Below are 22,382 nucleotides of genomic sequence, written 5' to 3' on the forward strand. Positions count from 1 at the left end.
TCTTCCTATAGAACCTGACTTCAATAATCATCTTCAGTTTCATGAACCTTAATCTTTCTTTTAAAACTTGGCATCTTCCCTTTGTTTATAAACAAGCTTAGATCCCCTTAATTCTAAAAAAAACTAGTTGGTGAGGTGGATAAAGTACCAAGGCTAGAGTCAAGCAGACTTATTTTCATGAGTTTAAATTTGATCTCAGATACTTAACAGCTAGCTGTGTGACCCTGGGAAAGTCACTTAACCTTTTTTGTCTCAGTTTCCCCATCTGTCAAATGAGATGAAGAAGGAAATGAAAACCTCTACAGAATGTTTGCCAATAAAACCCAGTTGGACATGACTGAAATGAAAGAACAACAATTTCCATGACCTTCTTTACTATTTAGCTACTAACCTATCTCTGCACTTCATGTGAAAGTTGTTGAGAATAATTCTTTCTGATTAATCACCCAGATTTCAGGCTCTTAGACCTGACCTGATTTCTGTAACCACCAGTCTATTGGAACTGGTTTTTCAAGAGTCATTGACACATTCCTAATCACCATATACAGTGGCTATTTTTAGTTCTCCTCTCCTCTAGAGACCTCTGCAGTCTTTACCATTTTGGACTAACTACTAGTCTCATTTTCCTTGACTTAAGAAATACTATATTCTCTCCCTACTCTTTAATTACTCCTTATATTTTTTTCACTCATTTCTCATCCTCTTTCAAAACATTTAACGAGTATGTGTGTTTTATTCAAGGGTTTGTCCTTGGCTGTCTCCTTTTCTCTCTTTATACTCCAGTGAAATTCAGTTTATCCCCAGTTCTTCAGAACTTCTGCATAGATAACACTTAAATTTTATATCTAATCCAGATCTCTTTCGAGCTCCAGACCTTCATCTCTCTCCTGAACTTTAGTTCTATGTCACAAATGTGCTGAACATCTAATAACCTGAATGTCCAATAATCATCTCAAACTCAATATGTCCCAAACAAAAAATATATATCATCTTTTCCCTATATCCATCCCTCCTCCTAATTTCAAATATTTCTGTTGAGTATTCTCTCTCTCTGTCTCTCTCTCTCTGTCTCTCTCTCTCTCTCTCTCTCTCTCTCTCTCTCTCTCTCTCTCTCTCTGTGTCTCTCCCCCCCCCTTATCTCCCCTCTCCCCCCTCTTCCCGGTCTTTCTCTCTCTCACACACACCCTTCTCTCTAATCTTTCTCCAGTCTCTCCTTTTCCCATAACATTTTCCATATAGTTTTCAAAGACATATTCCTAAAACATAGATCTGACTGTGTCTGTTCAAGAAATTCCTGTTATCTCTAGGATAAAATACAAATTCCTGTGTTTGGCCCTTCATAACCATGATCCATTTTTATCTCCATATTGATCTCTCATCCTTCTGTGACCATTAATTCTCTTCCTCACACTCTATATTCTGACAAAGTTGACCTACTTGATATTCCCTATACCTAACATTCCATCCTCTTCTTCTATCTCTTTTGACCACTTTCCTCCACTTCATGGAATATTTTTACTTCTTACCTTTCTACCTCTTAGAATTTCTACATTCCTCAAAATTCAGGTCAAATGCCACTCCTATAAGAAGTCTTCTTTGAATCTCCCAGTTTTCTCCAGTTGTTAGCTCCACCCCATTCCAGTAATTATGGCAGTCAGACCTAATGTCAGGAAGACTCATCCTCCTTGGCCAAATCTGTCCTCAGACACTTATCAACTATGTGACCATGGGCAAGTCACATAAGCTCAATTCCCTCATCTATAAAATGAGCTAGAGAAAGAAATGGCAAACTACTCCAATATCTTTGCCATCATCAAATGGTATTTATACACACACACACACACACACACACACACACACACACACACACACACTAGACAGGCCTTAAAACAACTATCCCAATAATTAATTTGCATTTTTGGTTTGCCTATCTGTATTTAATTCCAGATCTGACATTACCCCCAACAAAATATGTGAATTCATTGGAGACAAGATCTATTTCATTTTTGTAACTCTATCTAGTAGAGTGTCTGGCCCATGATAGATACTTAATAAATGCTTGTTGAATTAAATAAAATGCTATAGAATCTCTGACTGCCCATCTTTCTAGGATGTCCCTCTGGCACCTGAAATTCAACAGTTCCAAAACTAAGCTTATTATCTTTTCCCCCAAACATGACTTCCCTATTTCTGTCTAAGGTACCATCATTCATCCTTCTCCCATTTTCATAAACTTTTGTTTATCTTCAACGTTTCTTCCTTATTTACCCTTAATATCTAATCACTAAGTCCTATAAACCCTACCTTCACATCTCAAACTTATTCTTTCCTCTTTATTTCCACTATTACCACCCTTATACAAAACATTATTACCACCTGCCTAGAACACTGCAGTTTCCTAAAAGGTCCTACTACTTCTACTTCTTCCCCACTGAAATTCATTCTTTATACCATCATCAGAAGAATGTTTCTTAAGTATATAAAGGGTTATGCACATCTCTGCTCAGCTATCTACACTGGTTCCTTTTGGCCTCATGGGTATAGATTAGAATGTCCAAAGTTCTCAATAATTTGGCAACACTTTACATGACCTTATCCAGGATGCAGTATTTTTTTAAATGCTTGACTTAAAGACAAAGGAAACCTAAATTTGAATCCTGGATTCAGTATTTATTAATTTCATGACCCTGAGTTAGGCAGGCATTATCCTCTACATGCCTCAATTTTCTCACCTGCAAAATGCTAATGACTTAGTACTACTTTCTTAAAAGAGGTCTATGAGAGAAGCACTTTGTAAAGCTTCCAGTCATCTATAAATATGTGCTATCTCACAATATTTCCCTTTAATAATTATGGGAAAACTGGACAACTCCCTTCCCCACCAAACATGATGCTCTCTCCTCCCTCCATTCTTGCACATGTCTTGAATATCCACCCTTTTCTCCTTTTGAGTGGTTGAACACTCATCCATTCTTGAAAGTATTTTTTGATTCTTCTGGTCAGTAATGATCTTCCTCTTTGGAACTCTCAGAGTACTTGGTTTCCCAACTTTTTAGTATACTTTAATATATATTAGTATTAATATAAATAGTTAGGTGACTCAGTGCACTAGAGGACTAGTCTTGGAATCAGGAAGATCTGAGATCAAATTAGGTCCCAGGAACTTACTAGCTATGTGACCCCAGCAACTACTTCTCTGGATTGTTGTCACTTTCAAATGAGAAAGAATCTATAAAATGCTTTGGAAACCTTAAATAAAGAACATAAATGCCAGCTACAATAATAATGATTACTTATTAGGTAATATAATATATATATATATCATATATATTAGGTCATATAATAAAGTTATTTATTCTTGTGTCTTATCTCCCTGGTAAATTATAAGCTCCATGAGGACAGTATATACGTCTTTTTTTTTTTAATTATCACTCCTAGTGCCTAGTAGAGTGATATATACAAAATAGGCACCTTAAATAAATTATATTAAATAGATAGCAGGAAAAGGGATTTTTTTAATTCCAAAAGATACTCTACAACGTAATTGGTAACAAATGCTAGAAAACGTATGTTCATTATGAAAAACATTTACTCCTTTCAGGATTCTACATGACCTAAAAGTAATTGATACTATGATTATTAGAACAAATTTTTAATTAATAGGCATCCCCCAGCAAGGTAATTCCTAGAGGAAGATACCCCTCATAATCCTGTTTATCATGTTTAATCATAATTCTTGCTTTAAACTTATAGAAAAGTATTCCGTTTCATACATTATCTCTGAATGATTAAGAGCCAGCTAATTTCCTAAGGATCTTATGACCTCTGAGTGAATAGAAGATGAGTGCTGAGTGACTTAAAGAAGCAATTACTCAAAGTTGAGAGTAGTACACCACTAGATAGAATTGAGGCTCCCTAAAAATTCATACTATGTGTGGATAATATACTCTAAATCTTAGCTGCACTAATCCTGAATCCTATATAAAATTCTCCCATTATCCCAAACTTTTGAGCCAATACTTCATTGTTAATTGACTTAGGCCAAAAATAACAGAAACCATTCTTACTGTTAACCTTAAGTCAAGCATAAAATGCCTCACAAAATAAGCTTAATTTATTTTCTCTTTGAGACTATCCATGCTACTGCCCCACCTCACTACCATTTTAAAAAATTGAGCTGAGTACTTATTGAATGTCCAGATAAAAAAGAAACACAACAATTTGTAAGTAATTAATGCCTTTCACTTACTTCAAATTTAATTCCTGATGGTCCTTATACACTTTAGCTATAAGTCTTCCACTAATAACATCTGCTCGTTTCGCCAAAGCTCTGATTAATTCTTCACAATGCAGTTCAAATATTCCTAAACGAAGAACCTAGAACATAAATATGAAAATTCCAGTCACCAAGAAATATATTATCTTTTTATCAATATTTCTCAGTGTTCTCTTGTAATATCGATTTGTTCTGACCTGATGTTTTCTTTTTTCTTTTAAAATTTTACAAAATTTCTTTAAAAAATATTTTTCCAGGGGGCAGCTGGGTAGCTCAGTGGATTGGGAGCCAGTCCTAGAGACGGGAGGTCCTAGGTTCAAATCTGACCTCAGCCACTTCCTAGCTGTGTGACCTTGGGCAAGTCACTTGACCCCCATTGCCTAGCCCTTACCACTCTTCTGCCTTGGAGCCAATACACAGTATTGACTCCAAGATGGAAGGTAAGGGTTTTAAAATATATATTTTTTTTTCCATATTTACATGATTCATGCTCTTTCTCTCCCCTCTTCCCTCCCCCTCCCCCCCAGAGCTGACAAGCAATCCCACTGGGTTATACAAATGTTATCATTTGATACCTATTTCCACATCATTCCACATCTTTACCATAGAGCATCTTTTAAAGGCAAAACCCCAAATAAAATACCCATATAAATAAGTCATAAGTCGTAAGTTTTTCTTTTGCATTTCTACTCCCATAGTTTTTTTCTCTCAATGTGGATAGCATTCTTTCCCATAAGTCCTTCAGGAATGTCCTGGATTATTGTATTGCTACTAATAGTAAAGTCTATTACATTTGATAATTCTACAATGTTTCACTTTCAGTATACAATGTTCTTTTGGTTCTACTCTTTTCACTCTGCATTAATTCTGGGAGGTTTTCCAGTTCATATAGAAATTCTCCAGTTTATCACTCCTTACAACACAATAGTATTCCATCACCATCAGATACTACAACTTGTTCAGCCATTCCCCAATAGAGGGACACCCCTTCATTTTCCAATTTTTGCCACCACAAAGAGTGCAGCTATAAATATTTTTGTACAAACATTTTTCATTATTATCTCTTTGGGGTACAAACCCAATAGGGGTATTGTTGAATCATAGGGCATACACTCTTTAAACCCCTTTGCTCATAATTCCAAATTGCCTTGGGATTTGATGTTTTATTTAAATATATGACAAAGAAAGGCTATTTGAGGAACATCCCTTTAAAGTTAGCAATTGAGCTTCCTTTTCAATCATGTCAGAGAGTTTAAGAAACTTATATATGGTACTTTATACAGAATAATTCTATGCAAGTGCAAACCATTCATCAAATACTTTGAAGAACACAGTTACTGTGATACAGATCATTTGCAAAATTATTGTAGAAAGCAATGAAGTCTTAGATCACTTGATTTTGGGGGGAAGGAGAGTGTAATGATGCACTCATTTTGTGGGGAGAGGAAAAATTGTATGAAATATTTCTTGGCTAAGGGACCTTGGAAGTAGGTGCCATAGTGAAATTCTCACCACTACTTCATGTACACTCCAAGTTCTAAAAAGTTAAGAAAAATAAGAGAGGAGGGAAGTTCATTCAAAGAAAAGTAAAAAGATTTATCTTAAAATTTTGTATTATTTACCTTTCTAGATGTGTACTGTATCTCATCACTTAACTTTTGGTATTTGCGAACTTCTGCTATAGTTTCCTCATAACCATGTTCTCCTTCAAGATATTTATCAATATCACGTTCAGCTTGTTTGTTAATCAAGAAATCATATTTATCATAATATTTTAGATGCTCAATAGGTGCAACACTTTCAGCAGCAATCACATCCTTAATCTTTTGTCGGTGTGCCTCTAATATTTCATCCAGAATTATGGGCTTCAAAGTAGTTGACTGGGACTTACTTTCCTAGTTGGTGGAAAACAAATTTATTAGTTATGCATTATTATTTATAGCAATTTATTCTGTTAGAAGAAGCCTAGTTCAGTCAAAAGCATATGGGAAACTTAAATGCAAATTCTGGGGCTACAACTTTTATTTACAATTTTGAGTGAGTCATTCAATTTATTTGGGCCTCAATTTCCTCATTTTCAAAAGGAGAAAATTGGACTAGATATCTAAGGTAATTTCTGTTTCTAAATCTAAGATTTTATTCTGGATAAAATACCTAATTTTAAAGAAAATGATCTAGAGTCTTAAAGAGTTAGAAAGAAAAAATGAGATAAGGCTTCATAAAAGCTTCATAAAGCTTTCAGATCATATAGATTCCCAGGATTTAGAATTGGAGGGAGGCTTTAGAAATCACTCATTTCTGACCCTCTCATTTCTATGTTTCTTTTTTCCTGTTAGGATTGAGTTATATTTTCAAGTTATGCCATAGTATACTCAATTGAAATCAAATAGTTATTTATTACTGTGGATCTTTTGTAATTGACCATGAACAGTTCTAGGAGTTTAGACTCTTTAGTCAAAAATGGCCAAAGCTATGATAATACCCTACGATCCTTATCACAGAGAGAACAAAAATAGGCCATATTCTACCCTTAAAACTAACATGGGTTATGGTGGCAGACTTGATCAATTTTCATGGGAGAAAGTGGGGACAAGGCTTCCAACAGCAAAATAGACCAAGCACACATTATTCATTGACTTAAGAATGCCCTACAGTCTTCACGTGAAACGGGAGTTATCAAAGATCAAAATAATGACAGTTCAACATAAGTCACAGAGGTAGAGCTATTGATGCACAGACAACAGTTTACAAACAGATAACAGTTTACAAATAGAACCAATTACAAACTTACTTTGGTACAAATACTTTAACCAATCTGGTGGTTTGTTTTCATGTAGTCTAAACATACATTCATTAGAAAGCTGGTTATTTTTTTAAAGTACTTATAGAATTTGCTTCAGGAAAAAGATTTATTTGTCAATGCCATTATAACAGAATAATAATTAAAAGGAAAACAGGTTTTTGAATGGCCTCTTATTATCTTCAAAACAAAAATGGAAACTCTTTGGTCTTTGCCTTTAACATCCCTCCATAACTAGTCTTTGATGACCTTTTGTATTTCTGTTTTCCTACAAAACCTATCTGGTTTTACCAACTGTCTACTCAACGTTACCAAAACATGTCTCTCATTTTACTGCCTCCCTGCTTATGATTCCTTCCCAAAACAGACACATCCTCCCACACACACAATGTTTTGTGTGTTTTCTTTGGCTCCACTTATCCAAATCCTGATCATGTGTTGAGGTTCAACTCAAATCATATCTCTTCTAAGAAGCCCTTCCATCACATTTAGCCCTAGTGAGCTTTCCCTTCTCTCTCTATACTCATAGCACTTACTATCTGTATCATTTAGTGGATGCTTATCATTGGCTTTTAGCATTGTTATCATTTCACATGTATATCTTCATCCCTTAATAGACTATAAACTACTTGAGCCTAATGAGGGGCCCTAGCCATCAGACCTAGCATGATTGTTTCCCAAACTTTCGTTATATTTGTTTTCTTTTGAAGTGTTCAAATTATACTTGTCTTTTTTTTTGTTTAAGATGAAATGATAAAGGTAAATATAACAATGTTAAATATACTTTATTTAATTAATATTTTAATTATTTTAAAGTTAATACATAATGATTAATTAAATTTTAAATAAAATATAATAATATAAAAATAATGGCTAATTATAAGTGATAAGGGAAACTATATATTCCAGTCTTATGTTTAATGCTTAAATGAACCAAAAGATAGCCTTTTTTTTCTTTTGCCTTCAACAAGGTATCCTTCGCTTCAAAAAAGAAGATAAAGTGGCAGCTAGAATTTAGTGAGTTTTGATCTTTAGTTATAACAATTTTGAGTTACTGTGTTCTATTCAGACTCACAAATAAAGTTGCACATAGATAACTTGGACTGCTTTCAAAGGAGAACAACAAATATACTTAAAAGTTTTAGGAAACAATGATCATGAGCAAAGGCTTGAGGGACTGGATTTATTTAGTCTGGAAGGGAAATGTCCAAGAGAAAACTTAATTATCTTCAAATACACTGAAGAACTAGGTTTAAACTACAATGGGAGGCAAATTTATTAAAAATATCATGTGGCTTGTAAGCTTAGAATGCTTTTCTAAACATGATAGGGTGCCCAGGCAGGAGATCCATAATTTAAGTATGTTTTACTATGCCTCTTATTCCTTTCTTATTGGCTCTATGTACTCCATCACTTAGCATTTTGTTTTAGTTTTACTTTCTAATTACTGCAGGTATATCTATCTCCTCTTTTCTTGGAGATAGAAATTATGCCTTATGTTAAGCACATACTTTACTCATAAATATTTTCACTTGATTAATAGTACTGTTCTAGGGATAAAAGGAATTATATTTTTCAGAAGTGCAAAGCAAGATTCATATCATAGTACTACTTTCTTCCCTAAGATTTTTATAACCAGGTCATAAAATTAACTTCAAAAAAAAAGGTATCCAGCATCACAAATAAATACATGAATTCAGAATATCACTGTTATACATAGTTTGAACATTAAATATTTTATGTGCAATGCAACATGCTTACTATATGTAAGGCCCTCTGGTAGGCCAGAGGATAAAAAAATAAAATAAAAACAATCCTCACCTTCATGGAATTCACATTCTACCACTGGAAAAGACAACATTTAAACAGGTAAACAATATAAAATAATTTGAGACTTAAGAAGGCACTAAAAACTATAGCAATCAGGAAAACTAGACCTTCCCGCAGGCAATGACACTTGAACTGAGCCTTGATGGAAATGAAAGACTCTAAAACTCACAAATGAGGAACAAATACATTATAAACATATAAACCTATTCACAGGTTCAAAAATCAGAGATAGAAAGTCATGTTTCAGAAATAAGTAGACTACTCTAACTATGAAATATACCTAGAGAAATAGGCTGGAGCCAGACTAACAGGCTCTAAATTACAAACTGTAAAAATAAATTGGTGCATTATAAAAATGAAATATTTAGATGGAAAAACTGTTCCAATATAAGTTCAAAACTGTTTAACTTGCCAATTAGATTCAAACTGTTCAGATACTTTTGATGGAGGTAATCAAAGGTATCCTCAATGATGAAGTGAAGCTCAAATGTGAACTTCCCTTCAGGGCCAGGTGCAAGGATGCTAAAGAGACTCTTATTATAAACATAAAATGTTTATTGAAATATATAAGGATAAATAAAGGATTTCTAATTCTAAAGGACTCTAAATCCAACCAAATAAACTCCCAGGTTCTGGTGGAACTGCTTTCTCCTGTGTTTCACAGGCTACAATACTCCTCTCTGATCTGACTAACCCAAATTTATAATATCTAAATAAAAACTACTGCTAATATCCTCATAAATCTTAACTTCACCGTCAAATATAAAATAGCAAAGGCTAACTGGTTGAGTCTCAACAAGGATCAAGTTAGATTCCAGGTTTTTCTTTGGTCTTCTCAGAGTTAAACAATCTATAAAACCACAATAGATATTCAATAGTGTTTCCCAAGTTGGAAAAGGAAAACACTGAGCTCCTTCAAATCTTTCTCTCAGACAGAGAGGCAAAGATGTTACCTCCTCCTGAGAGAGAATCTCTTTGAGTGTGTCTCTGCCAACAGCCAGAGAGAGTAATTGACATAGAAAAACAGTTATAACTATCCGCAGTTGAAATTAACATGTTCTCTCAACTCTGCTTCAAACTCTAGTTCTTTTCTCAAGCCAGCCAATTTACTTCTTATCCCTAAACTAATAAAACAATACTTATTTTCTAATATCATCCTCACAAAACTCTATTGTACATTATCAATAAGGACCATTTGAGAATTTGTTGTTTGAAAAGTTTATATATAAAGAATTGAAAATACATTTATATTATATATTTTTATTTAAAAACAGTAAATTTAATTTTTTCTTTAAAATGAATTTTTAAAAATCATTTTACTATTTCCACTATGTTCTGGTCTCATCCACCAATCTAGAACTCAAACCTCCACCTTGGGATGATGAGTTTCTGATTAGGGAACAGTCACTATATCTTAACTGGATCTGGACCTGGATCCAGATCCTCCATGTTGTTTCCCATCTATCATTAATTTGCCATGCTTCTGTGTTCTAGCCTTCACTTACAAAGCATTACTCAATCTCCTTTGTTGAAAGATTGGACTTCAAATTGGTATAACATATTAAATAGTAGCACTATAAGTTAAATTAATGAGAAAATGAGATCAACTTTTCTAGAACACATATTCTATAAATCAATAGGATAACTGTCATATTTAAATAATAATGTTATTATGTAACTAAATTCATGGCATTAAAATGATTGTAAAAATCAAAATATGTGAATTACTTACCCATTTAGCATATAATTTGGTCTCAACTCGTGGTACGAGACTTACAGCCTTAATCATGACATCATAAATATTTAGAAAAATCGCTAAATAATCATTAAATTCAGGTTCAAACTTAATTTCTTCATTTTCAAGAATCAGCCTTGTAATAAAGCCTGGATGCTCATAAGCTCGCACAGAATCCTTTAAAAACATTTAAAAATGTTAATTTTATTGGTAAATCACAAAGTAGTTAAGACCATAGGGTATAAATTTAAATCCTTAAGTACTTGAGTTTTATCCTATGAAAAGGCATCGTTTGAATAAATAACATTTTCAAAAACCAAAAGTTTTATAAACATAATTATTACTAAAATAACATTTTGGTGTTAGGTTCTTTAAATTTTATAGATCAACAAAATAAATCTCCTTTTTTTTGTACTAGCCATAATAGGAGTCTAAGAAGGGAAAGTATCTGAAACTACATAGTTTCATTTGTATGCATCATACTTTACTTCCACTAGAATGCCCAACTTTTACTCATATCATCAGAAAACTGGGGTAAAAATCAGTATAGATTATCCAAAAAATTCTTCCCCTAAAATCAGCATTTTAAAGGAAAAAGCTCATTCTTAAATCCTAATGCTCAGTATCACGGGGTTACTTGCACTATTTCTCTAATTGGAAAGACCTGCACATTTCACAAATTTTATATTCTCACCTAGAAAATATAATCAAGGATATATAATTTTCAGTGATGTTATAGGAAACCATTTGAAGGTTCCCAAGATGTACAACAATACTCATGAAATAAAAGATTTAGAAATGAGAAAAAGGCAAAAAAGTATATACCAATAGGAAAAAGGCAGGGGGGGGTAGGGATTGGGAAAAAGAAAAGTAAAAAAGAAAAAGAAAAAGTGGAAGAAAGTTATAAATGTATTACTCAAGTCTACTCTAGTGAAATCCAATAATCTGCTTATTTCTACCATATTTCTCTCTCTCCCTTGAGGTGTTCCAAATTTTTAATTCCTTGAGACTGAACTATTCCATGCTTTTCATCAATACAGCATCTATCTGTGTGTTGGAGTCTCCAAATAAAATGTAAGCACACTTCTTGAAGACAGGGATCATATACTTGTTGTCTTTGTATCTCTGACACCTAGCCCAGAACCTGATACTGTAAGTCTTTTATAAATGCTTGGCTGAAAAGAGAATGAAAATCCCTGACCCCATGATTTTTTTAAAAAACAAGATTCCAATTATCATGATCAAGTAGTGTATGGCCAAAGGAAGTGATTAATCTGGGACAATGACTGATTAGTGATTAAAAGAATTATAATAAGAGTAACAGAAATCCAGTAATTATATTTTATAAAGTTTAAGCTACATAAGAAACTTAGTTACTTCCTCCTTTTTACATAAACTAGCATTTGCAATAGGGTGTGATTCATAAAATAAGTGGAAAACCTATCAACCACATAAGTCATGACCAGATTATAAGTGGTGGGGACCTTAGAGATGTGCTGACCCCTTGACCAAGGGATACTGCTAGTATATTAGGTTGAAGACCATTCTAATCAACCAGGATTCAATGAAAAGTTAAGACACCTACTCAAGAAGATAGCACCCAATCATGGCTAGAAAATAGATTTTCCACCCAATGTTTCTACTTGTATCACCTGCCCATTGTCTCTAATTGTATCAACTGCCCATTTAGACCTAGGATTGATGGTTGACTATTGGGGTAGGATCTTAAATAATGTAAATTTAAGGTATATAAGCAGAGAAAAAAACTTTACTCAAGTATCTTAGATTATGAGGAAAATCTAATGACCCAGTTTTACTGAGAGACACTAGCTTCTCCCAATAAACCTGTTATTGGCTTGGAGCTTTGCCTCTTTGTTTTATTTCAAATTGGCTGAAAAATATTCACTACATAGAAATGAATTGAGTGAATTCCATCATCAAAATTATTAATAATTATTAAAAGTTATTAAAAGTAACCAATAATTTCCCAAATATCATTCAGGCCATTTTCTTCCACTTGTTCAATTTTATATTTAGTTCATTGTCAGTTGTGTCTATCTAAGGTGTACTGCTGGCTCAGATCTATCCAGCCATACAACATAGTCTAGAAAATAGGCATTCTTCATAAACTTGATTTTTACTGCATGGATAATTAAATGAAACTCTTTTGAGAGATTTTGCAATGTTCCATGTTTTGATACAATTAGACCAATGTCATTCACAAACCAGAACATCAGATTTTTCACGGTCACAAGGATTAATTTATTGTTCAGTTGGTCTGTAAAGGTCATAGGTGAAGCTTTACAATCTATATTACAGAAATGAAACAAACGGTTCTATCTGGGTTCCCAAACCATCAAAGATACCATCACAAATGTTCTCAGTTCCACATTTAAGGCAAGAAAATTTGTATCTTTCACAGTCCCTTTATTTCTCTTTATCACTGAGTTGTGCTGGGCCACCACATAAGGCATCATTCTCTTCATCTTTATGATAATATTGATGAACTCTGAATTAAGTGGGATCCAGTCCTAACCACGTTGCAATAAGAGCAGCATCAATTCCACTAATTGGCTCACAGATTCAAGCCACAACCAAGTGGACCTGCCATTAGAAGTAGTAGTGAGTATCTCAATGGTCAGGTTGTCCTGTTTTTGTAATTGTAATTGCTCAGGGGCACAGGCTATTTGACTGGCACTTACATCCTGACAGATGACATATGACACCATATCTCCAGCTTTCACTTTTTTGTCTCCAAGAGAGTTTATCCAAATAGCAACATGAACATGCAGAAGATTTTTTTTTGGTCAGGGCAATCCTACGGGTTCTTTGTCAATGCCTTATTAATTTTAGATTTGCTTATTGGGACATTACCATTCATCACATTTTCTCCAATTTCAATTAACTGCTTCTGAATGTTGTCCACGAATGTATCCCTATTCTGGTCAGAACTAGTTTGACCAATGATGAAGTTTCCAGTTTCCTTGGCAAGATTGTACCAGTCTCTTCACATGGTCTAATCCTTTCCATTCTTGCTGGCTTCAGTTCAATATTTCCCATCTGAGGTTGGCTCTACCACCAAAGCAATGTATTTCTTTTTCTTCAAAAGCAGACTTGAAAATTCCATTGATATCAGTTTCTAGCATCTTGTACAACTTGTTTACCTCATGTTTAACCTTGTTTCCCAAATTAGACTTCTTCCAGGTTGGGGCTATTCATATTTATCATAATTGAATTTGTATCTCCATAAATAACTACAAGATTCATCTTTTGTATCATCTCCTTGGTATGCATCAAAATCTTTTCACACACATTAAATTATTTTACATTCACAATAATTATACAACACAAGGCAGGCAAGTATTACTCTACAATATTCAGATTTTTACCCAATAAAGAATATGAGGCCATTTCTCTGGGAATAACATCATTAATTAACAGATACATGCGCTTTCTAACAAAGAACTGTTCTCTCACCAGCATCCTAAGAAAAAAGAGCAATCTTGTTTGATTTTAACATATGTGTAGAAAATATTTCATTGAAGAACAAGACCTTGTTTTGCTCTACTGAATCAAATGTTTTCTTTAGTCAACAAATAATAAGCACAGTCTATTTGTCCTTTTTGTGCTAATTATATATCTACAATGATATGATCTGCTGTAGAATTTCATTTGTAAACAACTATCTGTTTCCTCATATTTTCTATAAGGAAGTCCTTAATATATGTGTAGATTATCATTAAAAAGATTTTTAAGAGATCAAAAAAAGGGTTTATGAGTTGCAAGTTAATAATGTTTTTGTGATCATTGTTTAGGGCTATAACATTTCACTTAACTGTTCATCTTCAAGTACTTACTTGGACACTAGGTTTTCTAGGTCACTTAAAGAAGGAGAGGATGAGGGAAAAAGAGGGAAGGCAATTCAAACTATGTAGCAGAGAGAAACATACAAGTCCAAATTTTTTTTAAAATACACATCATCTCTATTGCTACTGTTCTCCAGAAAAAATTCTCTACATATTTAAGTGCTGTATAATTAGAATTTTACTCCCCAGGTTCGCTCCCAGGATCCTATGTTCCTTCACACATTATGTGCTAAAATAGGGAGGATATGTTTTGTGTAGCTCTTCCCTCTCTCTTCTCCCAGAAACACTCAAATACTTTATTGTACATACAAGGAAAAACAATAATAAAATTTTTAAAAATCAATATATTTTTTTTAAATTTTGTACTAGGTTAAGTTTAAAATATCCAGTAGCCCTAATGTCAATGTATACTCAAAAGCTTTAGACTATGGAAACCTAACATTGATTGTTAAATACAATGTTAAATACTATGTAAAATACCTCTGCAGCAAGACAGGGGACTTATTTTGGGGTTCGAGGAAGCAGCTATTTGAAAAGACAAATGCAAGATTCCCTTGTGCCAGATACAGACTTCTACCAAGTATCTTAGTTTGGCTGCCATTTTGGCTCCCCTGTCCCTGAGAGCAAAGGTAAAATCAGACCAGGGAATAATTCCCTATTGCTTCAAAAATCTAGTCCCTTTTCCTGTCTTTCAGAGTGTGACAATTTTCTATAGTCCTGACTACTGACTGGGTAAGTGAACAACTATTACCTCAGGCTTGGGGGACATAAATCACTTTAATCAGACCCTGATTCAAGGACCTGTTATAGGTTACTTTTCCTTACTTAGAATTTTTACTCATGAGACTTTGATATTTTATTTTTCATCTAGAAGTTACTTTTTTCTCTTTTGTTTTTTTTTATGATTATAATTTTCTTTTGATAATTGATTCATACACTTCATAACTCATCCATGTATCCTGGGGTGAACTGTGTGTTAGTCAACACTCTCCACAGGGAGCATGGTATTATTGTCATAAAATTCGAGATTTATAAAAATTTTTCTTGTTTGAGAGTAATTTTAGGATAAAAAACTTGCTACCTTTCTGAATCAAGATAGTGAACTGTTTGGAGAGGGTGCCATGAAGATGCCTGCAGAAACCACACACTGTACCAAAAGATCCAAAATGAACTTTGGGGTATAGTAATTGAACTGGGGGAGGAGGGATTTGAATGCATTTATTTTGAATGTACACTCTTATGCCAAAGGGGACTTCTGCCTAATTGGTTTTCTGTCAATGTGCCTAGCAATCATTGTAATTTCCCCTTAGAAAGTGCAATATTGTATGTACCTCTAGTTAAAGATCTTTAGAGATATAAGTTGATTATATGTACTGATTGTACTGATTCACTGGGGAAACTAGGCATGTAAATCAGAGATTTTTACATGCTTGTTTCCCAATGGAATCATGAGGGGATTGTATAATTAAAATTTTGCTCCCCAAGGACACTTCCAGTATCCCATGTTCCTTCTCACGTTATGTGCTAATGTAGGGAAGATATAAGTTTTGTGTAGCTCCACTTTCTCTCTTCTCCTGGAAATGTGGCTGTGGAGGTAGAGTGAAGTGAGAGGCAGGAGAATTTTATCCAGGTGCTTTTTACTCAGTTTTTACTTTGTTCTTTTTATTTCTTCTATTTCAAGTGATTATTAATAAACTTTATAAAATATAATACTTGGAGTTTTATTAGATATTAATTTTAAGTCTTACAGTGCCTGCTATGTGCCCAGGCACTATACTAGGCACTGGGGAATGCAAAGAAAGGCTCCTGACACATTCTCCCCATCTTGTCCAGCCTTCCTGAAGGAAGTATCCTCCAAATGAACCTTTTTAGCAAATGGTCAAGGGGTGAAGTCAGGTTTTCATCTGGATACAATACTGATTGTGAAGATTGCTACCTTCCAGAGCTTCTAGCCCACCTTTCTCCCTTAGGCAGGTACCCCTTTGAATACAAATCAAACAGGCTGGGTGAGGGGTTTAAGAATGCAAATTAAAAGAAACTGGGGACTAGCAGAAGAGGCTATTAACCTATCCCCTGGTTCATAAACATTTATTCCTAAATCACTAGATTACAATTTTGAACATTTTTAAAGTACAAACTGAAAAGACACATCTCCAAATGTCAAAAATGCTTTGTGCCTTAAAGACACTGGTTGCTTCTGATAGGAAAGACAAAAATTGTTTCTGTTTCACTCTGGCCAAAAGTGATTAAGAAACCACTGAATTCTGAACAGGGTGGGGCAATCCTGTCCTGCAGAGGTATAACATTGGTAATGTTTTCTAGGAAAATTATAGATACCTAAGTAAATGCATATGACCCTTAGTGATACCTACTTACCGGTCTTTGTGCAATTAAATCTGTAAAGTCCTGCATTGATTCCAAGGCTAAGCTCTGTAGCTGTATAGTCATCAAAGTTGCAGCACAGTTGAAGAAAGATTCTAATTTTGCACTACTGCCACCAGTGGGTAACTGCTTTTTTTTATTACCTTGGTAATAAATATTTTGGACTTCTGGAAACCACCTTGAAAGAATAAAGGCATTTTTTAAATGGCTTTCAACATACCACCTTGTAAACTTCAAATCAATCATAATTTCTAGATAACTAAAGGACTTTACAATGAGTTACTCTATTAAGGGGCTTATATCTCTAAAGAACTAGTAATTATTAAAAAGGGCATGTGGTAGTATCCTTTATTACTGTTATGAAAAGAAATTTTATAATAGCAATAGATTTCAATTAAACAAATATTTATTAAGTACTAGGGTAAGGTACTTTTCTGCATTCTGGAGATGCTATTATATTTATGGCTAAAACCATAATAGCTGAAACCTTTGGGAGCAAATGATACAACACACTCTTAATTAAACCTAAAACCTTGATGAAATGAATTACTAGGATATGACAATGTAAAGCATGCAAAAGAGTTAGTCACTAAAATGCATTAAATATTAACTACTATATGTTAAGTACAGTGCTAAGATCACTATTGGACTGATAAAAGAGGGACAATCCTGATAAAGACCATAATCTGAAGCTCAAGTCAAAGTTGATAATTAGTATTTTATGGTAGTTTACAATTTCACAAACTATAGAAGACTAAAGAGAATCAAATCATTTTGGCCTAAAATCATTATGAGCTTTGATCAAGTGCATGACAAATGAAGGTGGTTTCTGGACCAAATAAAATAAGAGAGATTGGACTTAAGTAGGAGATCACAAACACCAGGGCTTGTTTCTTGATATTTATATTTATTTAAATGATTTAGTAGAGTCAAAATGGTTTAGGAGAAAGCCAGTCTTGGAGTCAAGAAGACCTGCTATCAAGTCTTGCCTCTGACACATATTGGCTCCTTGACTCTGGAAAGACTGCTTAAATTTGCTGAGTTCCAGGTATCTCTCTAATACTAGATAATGTATGCAAAGCACCTATAATTGTAAACTAGAAATATTAAAGGAATTTTAATATTTAGTATATCAAAGCCATATATGTTCTTTAGGGAAAAAAACAGGCACTCAAATTAAAAACAAAACAAAACAAAAAAAAACCTAAAATGGTGACTATGTATTCGTTTAGATTAGGAATGCTAATACTTAAGGATAAAAATTAGTATATTTTTATCATTAAGTGTAATGTTTTGTTATCTTAAATAAAATTCTTTGAAAAATCATTATTGGTATCAGTATAATAAAGTACTAAATGAAGCTGGTTCCTTTCTCTGAATCTGCTTTCTAAGATGTGTACAATTCAAAAATAATTATAGAAAGTCATATATTTATTTGCAGACATAAAAGACATTATCTAAGCCAGAATATCTTACTTTAAATATATCAGTCTTTAAAATATAAATGTAACCTAGATGTGTGACCCCAGGAAAGTCACTTAACCTCCACTGCCTAGTCCTTAACTACTCTTCTGCCTTAGAACTAACACATAGTATTGATTCTAAGATGGAAGGTAAGGGCTTTTAAACAAATAAATGTAAACAGAGACCTAGTAAATATTTTGCTAATTGTTCTTTCCTGCTGTGTATATGAGCTGAAACTTAATCTTCACTGATGATATGTATCACATTTTAAGACTTTTTCAACATATATAAACAAACTCTGACTTTATAGTAAAAGAATCTTCAAATTAGGAGATCTATTGGGTATCATTAAACTTATTCTATTTCCAGACAGGTCCACTTTTAAATTACTAAGGTGACCATAAAAGCTATTTTGAAAGGTTTTCAGGAACATATTCTACAAACTTCTTTGATTAAACATCCCTGCTTCCTTAAATCAAATTCTTCATCAACAATTTAAGAATATTTTCTTCATGTTATGTCTTCCTTAGAAAGTCAGAGTAACTTTCTTATAATTAGTTTTTAATGTTCTTTAAAGATGGTGATTGTTTCTGTCTTTTTTGTTTATGAACTAATCCTTTTTCTTTAAATTTTGAAAATATAATTTAAAACAAAAAAATAAAAACAAAAATATAATTTAAAACAAAAATTTTTTAAAAATACTATTTATTCTTTCAAGCCATTAAAGTGTTTCCTACATGAGAAAATATAAACAAAGGTTTATAAAGAATTTAATTCTAATATTCTACAGAAAAATGGCATCTCTAATATTCTGGAAAGAAATTTTTCAAGAAACTTTTGAAAAATGCATGGTGCTCGATAGTATATACATTTCATTATGGGGGGGCAACTTTTGGTTCACCTCTCAGTTATAGAATTTTAATCTCATATGTCAAGTGAAATAATAAGGTGAAGTATTAAGGTGATCTACTGTGGGTTACTCTGCTTGATGACTGCAAACCTCAGTTGTTCACCTTGTGGTGGACATTCAATTTGTGGACCTCCTCCACTGGGCTCAGTGTATACAAACTGCCTTGGAGAGTATTTTCTCTATAAAAATATATTTATTTGTAATTTAAAAGATATTAATATAAGGATTATAAACAAGGGAACCTTAACACTACAGGGAAACTAAATATCCACCCACTCTTCTATATTTGCCACAAGGCAAAGCCTTCAGGTCTTGATGCTACACTGAACTCCTTACCACTGTCTAAAAAACTCCCATAAAATGCTCTCTGACTACATCTAATTAAATCCATATGTAAGAGAATAAATTATTTATAGTGAAAAGTGTCTCCAAGTAAATAGAGTCAGTTAGCCCAATGTCTCAAGGCTAACTGACCAGAGTGTAACTCTGAGACAGCTCTCAGAGCTCAGGCAAGCAGGTCTTCAGTCTTTCTCCTCTCACAAATAGCTCTCCAATTACAGTAGATCTGATGAGTTCTTCTCCTCAATGTAATTCCATATTAAGGAAAATGAAAGCCCTTCAAGATGTTTCAGAGTTCTCTTTCTTTCCTATCACAGCAGAGCTAATTCAAAGAGCAAAATCTGAGCTGGCTGGTCTCCTCAGAAGTCAGAGACCAACTCTCAGATCTCTGCCTGCTCTCTCTCTTCAAAGTTCTAAGCTCATGAACAGAAAGGACTCTCTTGCCTCAGTCATTCTGCAGTTTCAGAGCCACCTTTCCAAAATTCCTTATCTTGTCAAACTTGATCAATATCTATTTTCCATTTCATTCCTATACAAGAGAACTGAGTTTTTACAGTGCTCAAGAACAATTTATAAGTAGCACCACCAATTTTTTAGATACAGGGCCATTCCAAGAAGGGGGTCATGTTCCTTTAATCTTGACTTGGCTAGGTTGGAAGTTCCATAAGGACAAATTCTGTGTTTCCTATGCTGCTTTTCTTCCTTATCCTCCTCTGTTCTCAAATAGCAAGCAGCTCAGCAACTTGCAAACAGTAAATACCCAATAAGTGTTTATTGATTGAGGATCCATAATTTCTCAGAATTCTTGGTGCCTACCTCATCCCAAGGAACTATTACTGGCAGAGTAGGGGCAGAAACAGATGGAGGACTGCAACCAGACCAAAACCATTTTAACAATCCAACTCAATGTCCATATAGTCACAACAGCACAGAAACATCTGGATAGAGAGAATCAGAGCTACAACTATGGTGAAGTGACTGGGGCACTTGAAATGAAAAGGTACTGATGACACTGTAGTCCTCTGACAGCAGAGAAATGACCAAGCCTTGCAACTTGTTGGCAAGAATTATTAGCTAAAATATGAAGCTACTCTAATAATACAGGGTGACCTACAAAGCAGCAGGCTTGCAATGCTATCCCTGGGTCTGTTTCACCTGACCAGTAAGAGGGTGGTATCAACGATCTTCCTACCACTGCTCAACTCTGGGTACACTTCTTGCTGCTTATTCAGAATTTGGTTTAGTGTACTTATTGTAGGCATAAAAATTCTTACGTAAGATTCTAAATAAACCTACTCCCTACAGGCATTAATAATAACAAAAGTGCCTCAAAGGTCTGACCATTTTCTTATTAAAGCCATGTCATCTTTTATATTCTGAGGAGAAATGATTTGAATTTTTAAAACACAGTGTGTTCTGAACTATCAACGGACTAAAAATACAGCACCTTCCAGATCAATTTTGTTCTTTTAGATGAAACTAATAAATATGTTATTCTTTGTTCAAAATGAAAATCATTCATACGTTTTAAGGAGTGTCTCTTTGGCAGATTCCATGTGTTTCATGACGATGTTCTGGAAGAGTGACAGCTCCATTGCATCCTGGCGATTATGAAATTCTTCTACATCAATTAAACGTAATTTTCTGCAAGGAATAGAAACGGGTGCTAATGAATAATCAGAGCTATAACATTGTCTTGTATTTGTTAATTATTCTCCTTTGCTAAGATAACATTCTTAGGGAGCATATTCCCAAGTTTTGCCAATAAAATTTTTTTCTTAAGTGTGTCTCACACAGTTAAATTTTTTTAAGTTTTTATCATTTTTTTTATAAAGCCCATCAGGTATTCATCACAATACCAAGATTTAGAGAGTGCAAAATGGTAACAGGATGGAGTATGTGGGTGGTGCTTTCTCACAGGCTGTCAGAACTCTTCTAATAAGAAAAGAAAGAGAACATAAAAACTCTACCGGTGCCAACCAAAGACTGGCATCTCATCTTAAGAGAAAGGAAGGTTATATTATCAATTCATCTCCCATTGCTTCCTCAGATGGCATGGTAAAAGGCCTTAATGATACAGGGTCCGCCTGCATTGAAGTCTTGAGTTCAAATTTGACCTCAGACACTTACTGGATGTGTGATCCCGGGCAAGTCACTTAACTCTTTGTGTCTCAGGTCATCATCTGTAAAAATGAGTATTAAATTTCCACAATGCTAATGCTTATACAGGGGACTAAGGGCCCTTCTTGTATAAAAACCAGAGGCCAGAACAATAACCACACCTCTCCCTGGATTGTACTAACTTACAAACCCTGAGAACTAGTTCTGAAAACAGCAGCATGGAAAAAGTCTGAAGTCTGAGACTGTATCTCCCCACTCCCAGTTGTGTAGAGCCCAGTTTTAACATAAAGTTTGAAGTCAAGAAATAGTCTGGAAAAAATAGACAAACAACAAAAAAAGTATAACTATAAAATGCTACTATAATGATAGAGAAGACCAAGACAACAGAAGACAACAATTATATGAAAACAGCTATGAGTAAAGCCTCACTTAAAAATGCTAATTGGACCCAATCCCAATAAAAATTTCTGGAAGAAATAAAGAAAAAGAAAAGAGTGATAGGGAAAAAAATTGAGGAAAGAATTTAGAGAGATGCAAGAAAATTATGAAAAGAGAACAGCTTGGTAAAAACAAATCCCCCAAATATAGAGGAAAATAGCATTTTAAAAAGAAATGGTCTAATAATTTTTTTTAAATTAAATTATTGAAGAAAAAATTCA

The 22,382-nt window shown here is 33.9% G+C and overlaps 1 protein-coding gene across 1 annotated transcript in view; it reads right to left on the reverse strand.

The window, feature by feature from the left end:
• The window catches only part of DNAH7 (dynein axonemal heavy chain 7), a 303,845-nt gene that overhangs the window by 239,289 nt on the left and 42,174 nt on the right, over window positions 1-22,382 (reverse strand). The window contains exons 9-13 of the mRNA XM_007494538.3: window positions 21,127-21,246; window positions 16,884-17,067; window positions 10,639-10,818; window positions 5,899-6,171; window positions 4,250-4,377 (exon numbers count right to left, since the gene is read on the reverse strand). Of these exons, the coding sequence (XP_007494600.1) occupies window positions 4,250-4,377; window positions 5,899-6,171; window positions 10,639-10,818; window positions 16,884-17,067; window positions 21,127-21,246 (885 nt within the window). The remainder of the gene's footprint in view (window positions 1-4,249; window positions 4,378-5,898; window positions 6,172-10,638; window positions 10,819-16,883; window positions 17,068-21,126; window positions 21,247-22,382) is intronic.

This window comes from Monodelphis domestica, chromosome 4 (genome assembly GCF_027887165.1).
Source record: "Monodelphis domestica isolate mMonDom1 chromosome 4, mMonDom1.pri, whole genome shotgun sequence".
In the NCBI taxonomy this organism is placed as follows: domain Eukaryota; kingdom Metazoa; phylum Chordata; class Mammalia; order Didelphimorphia; family Didelphidae; genus Monodelphis; species Monodelphis domestica.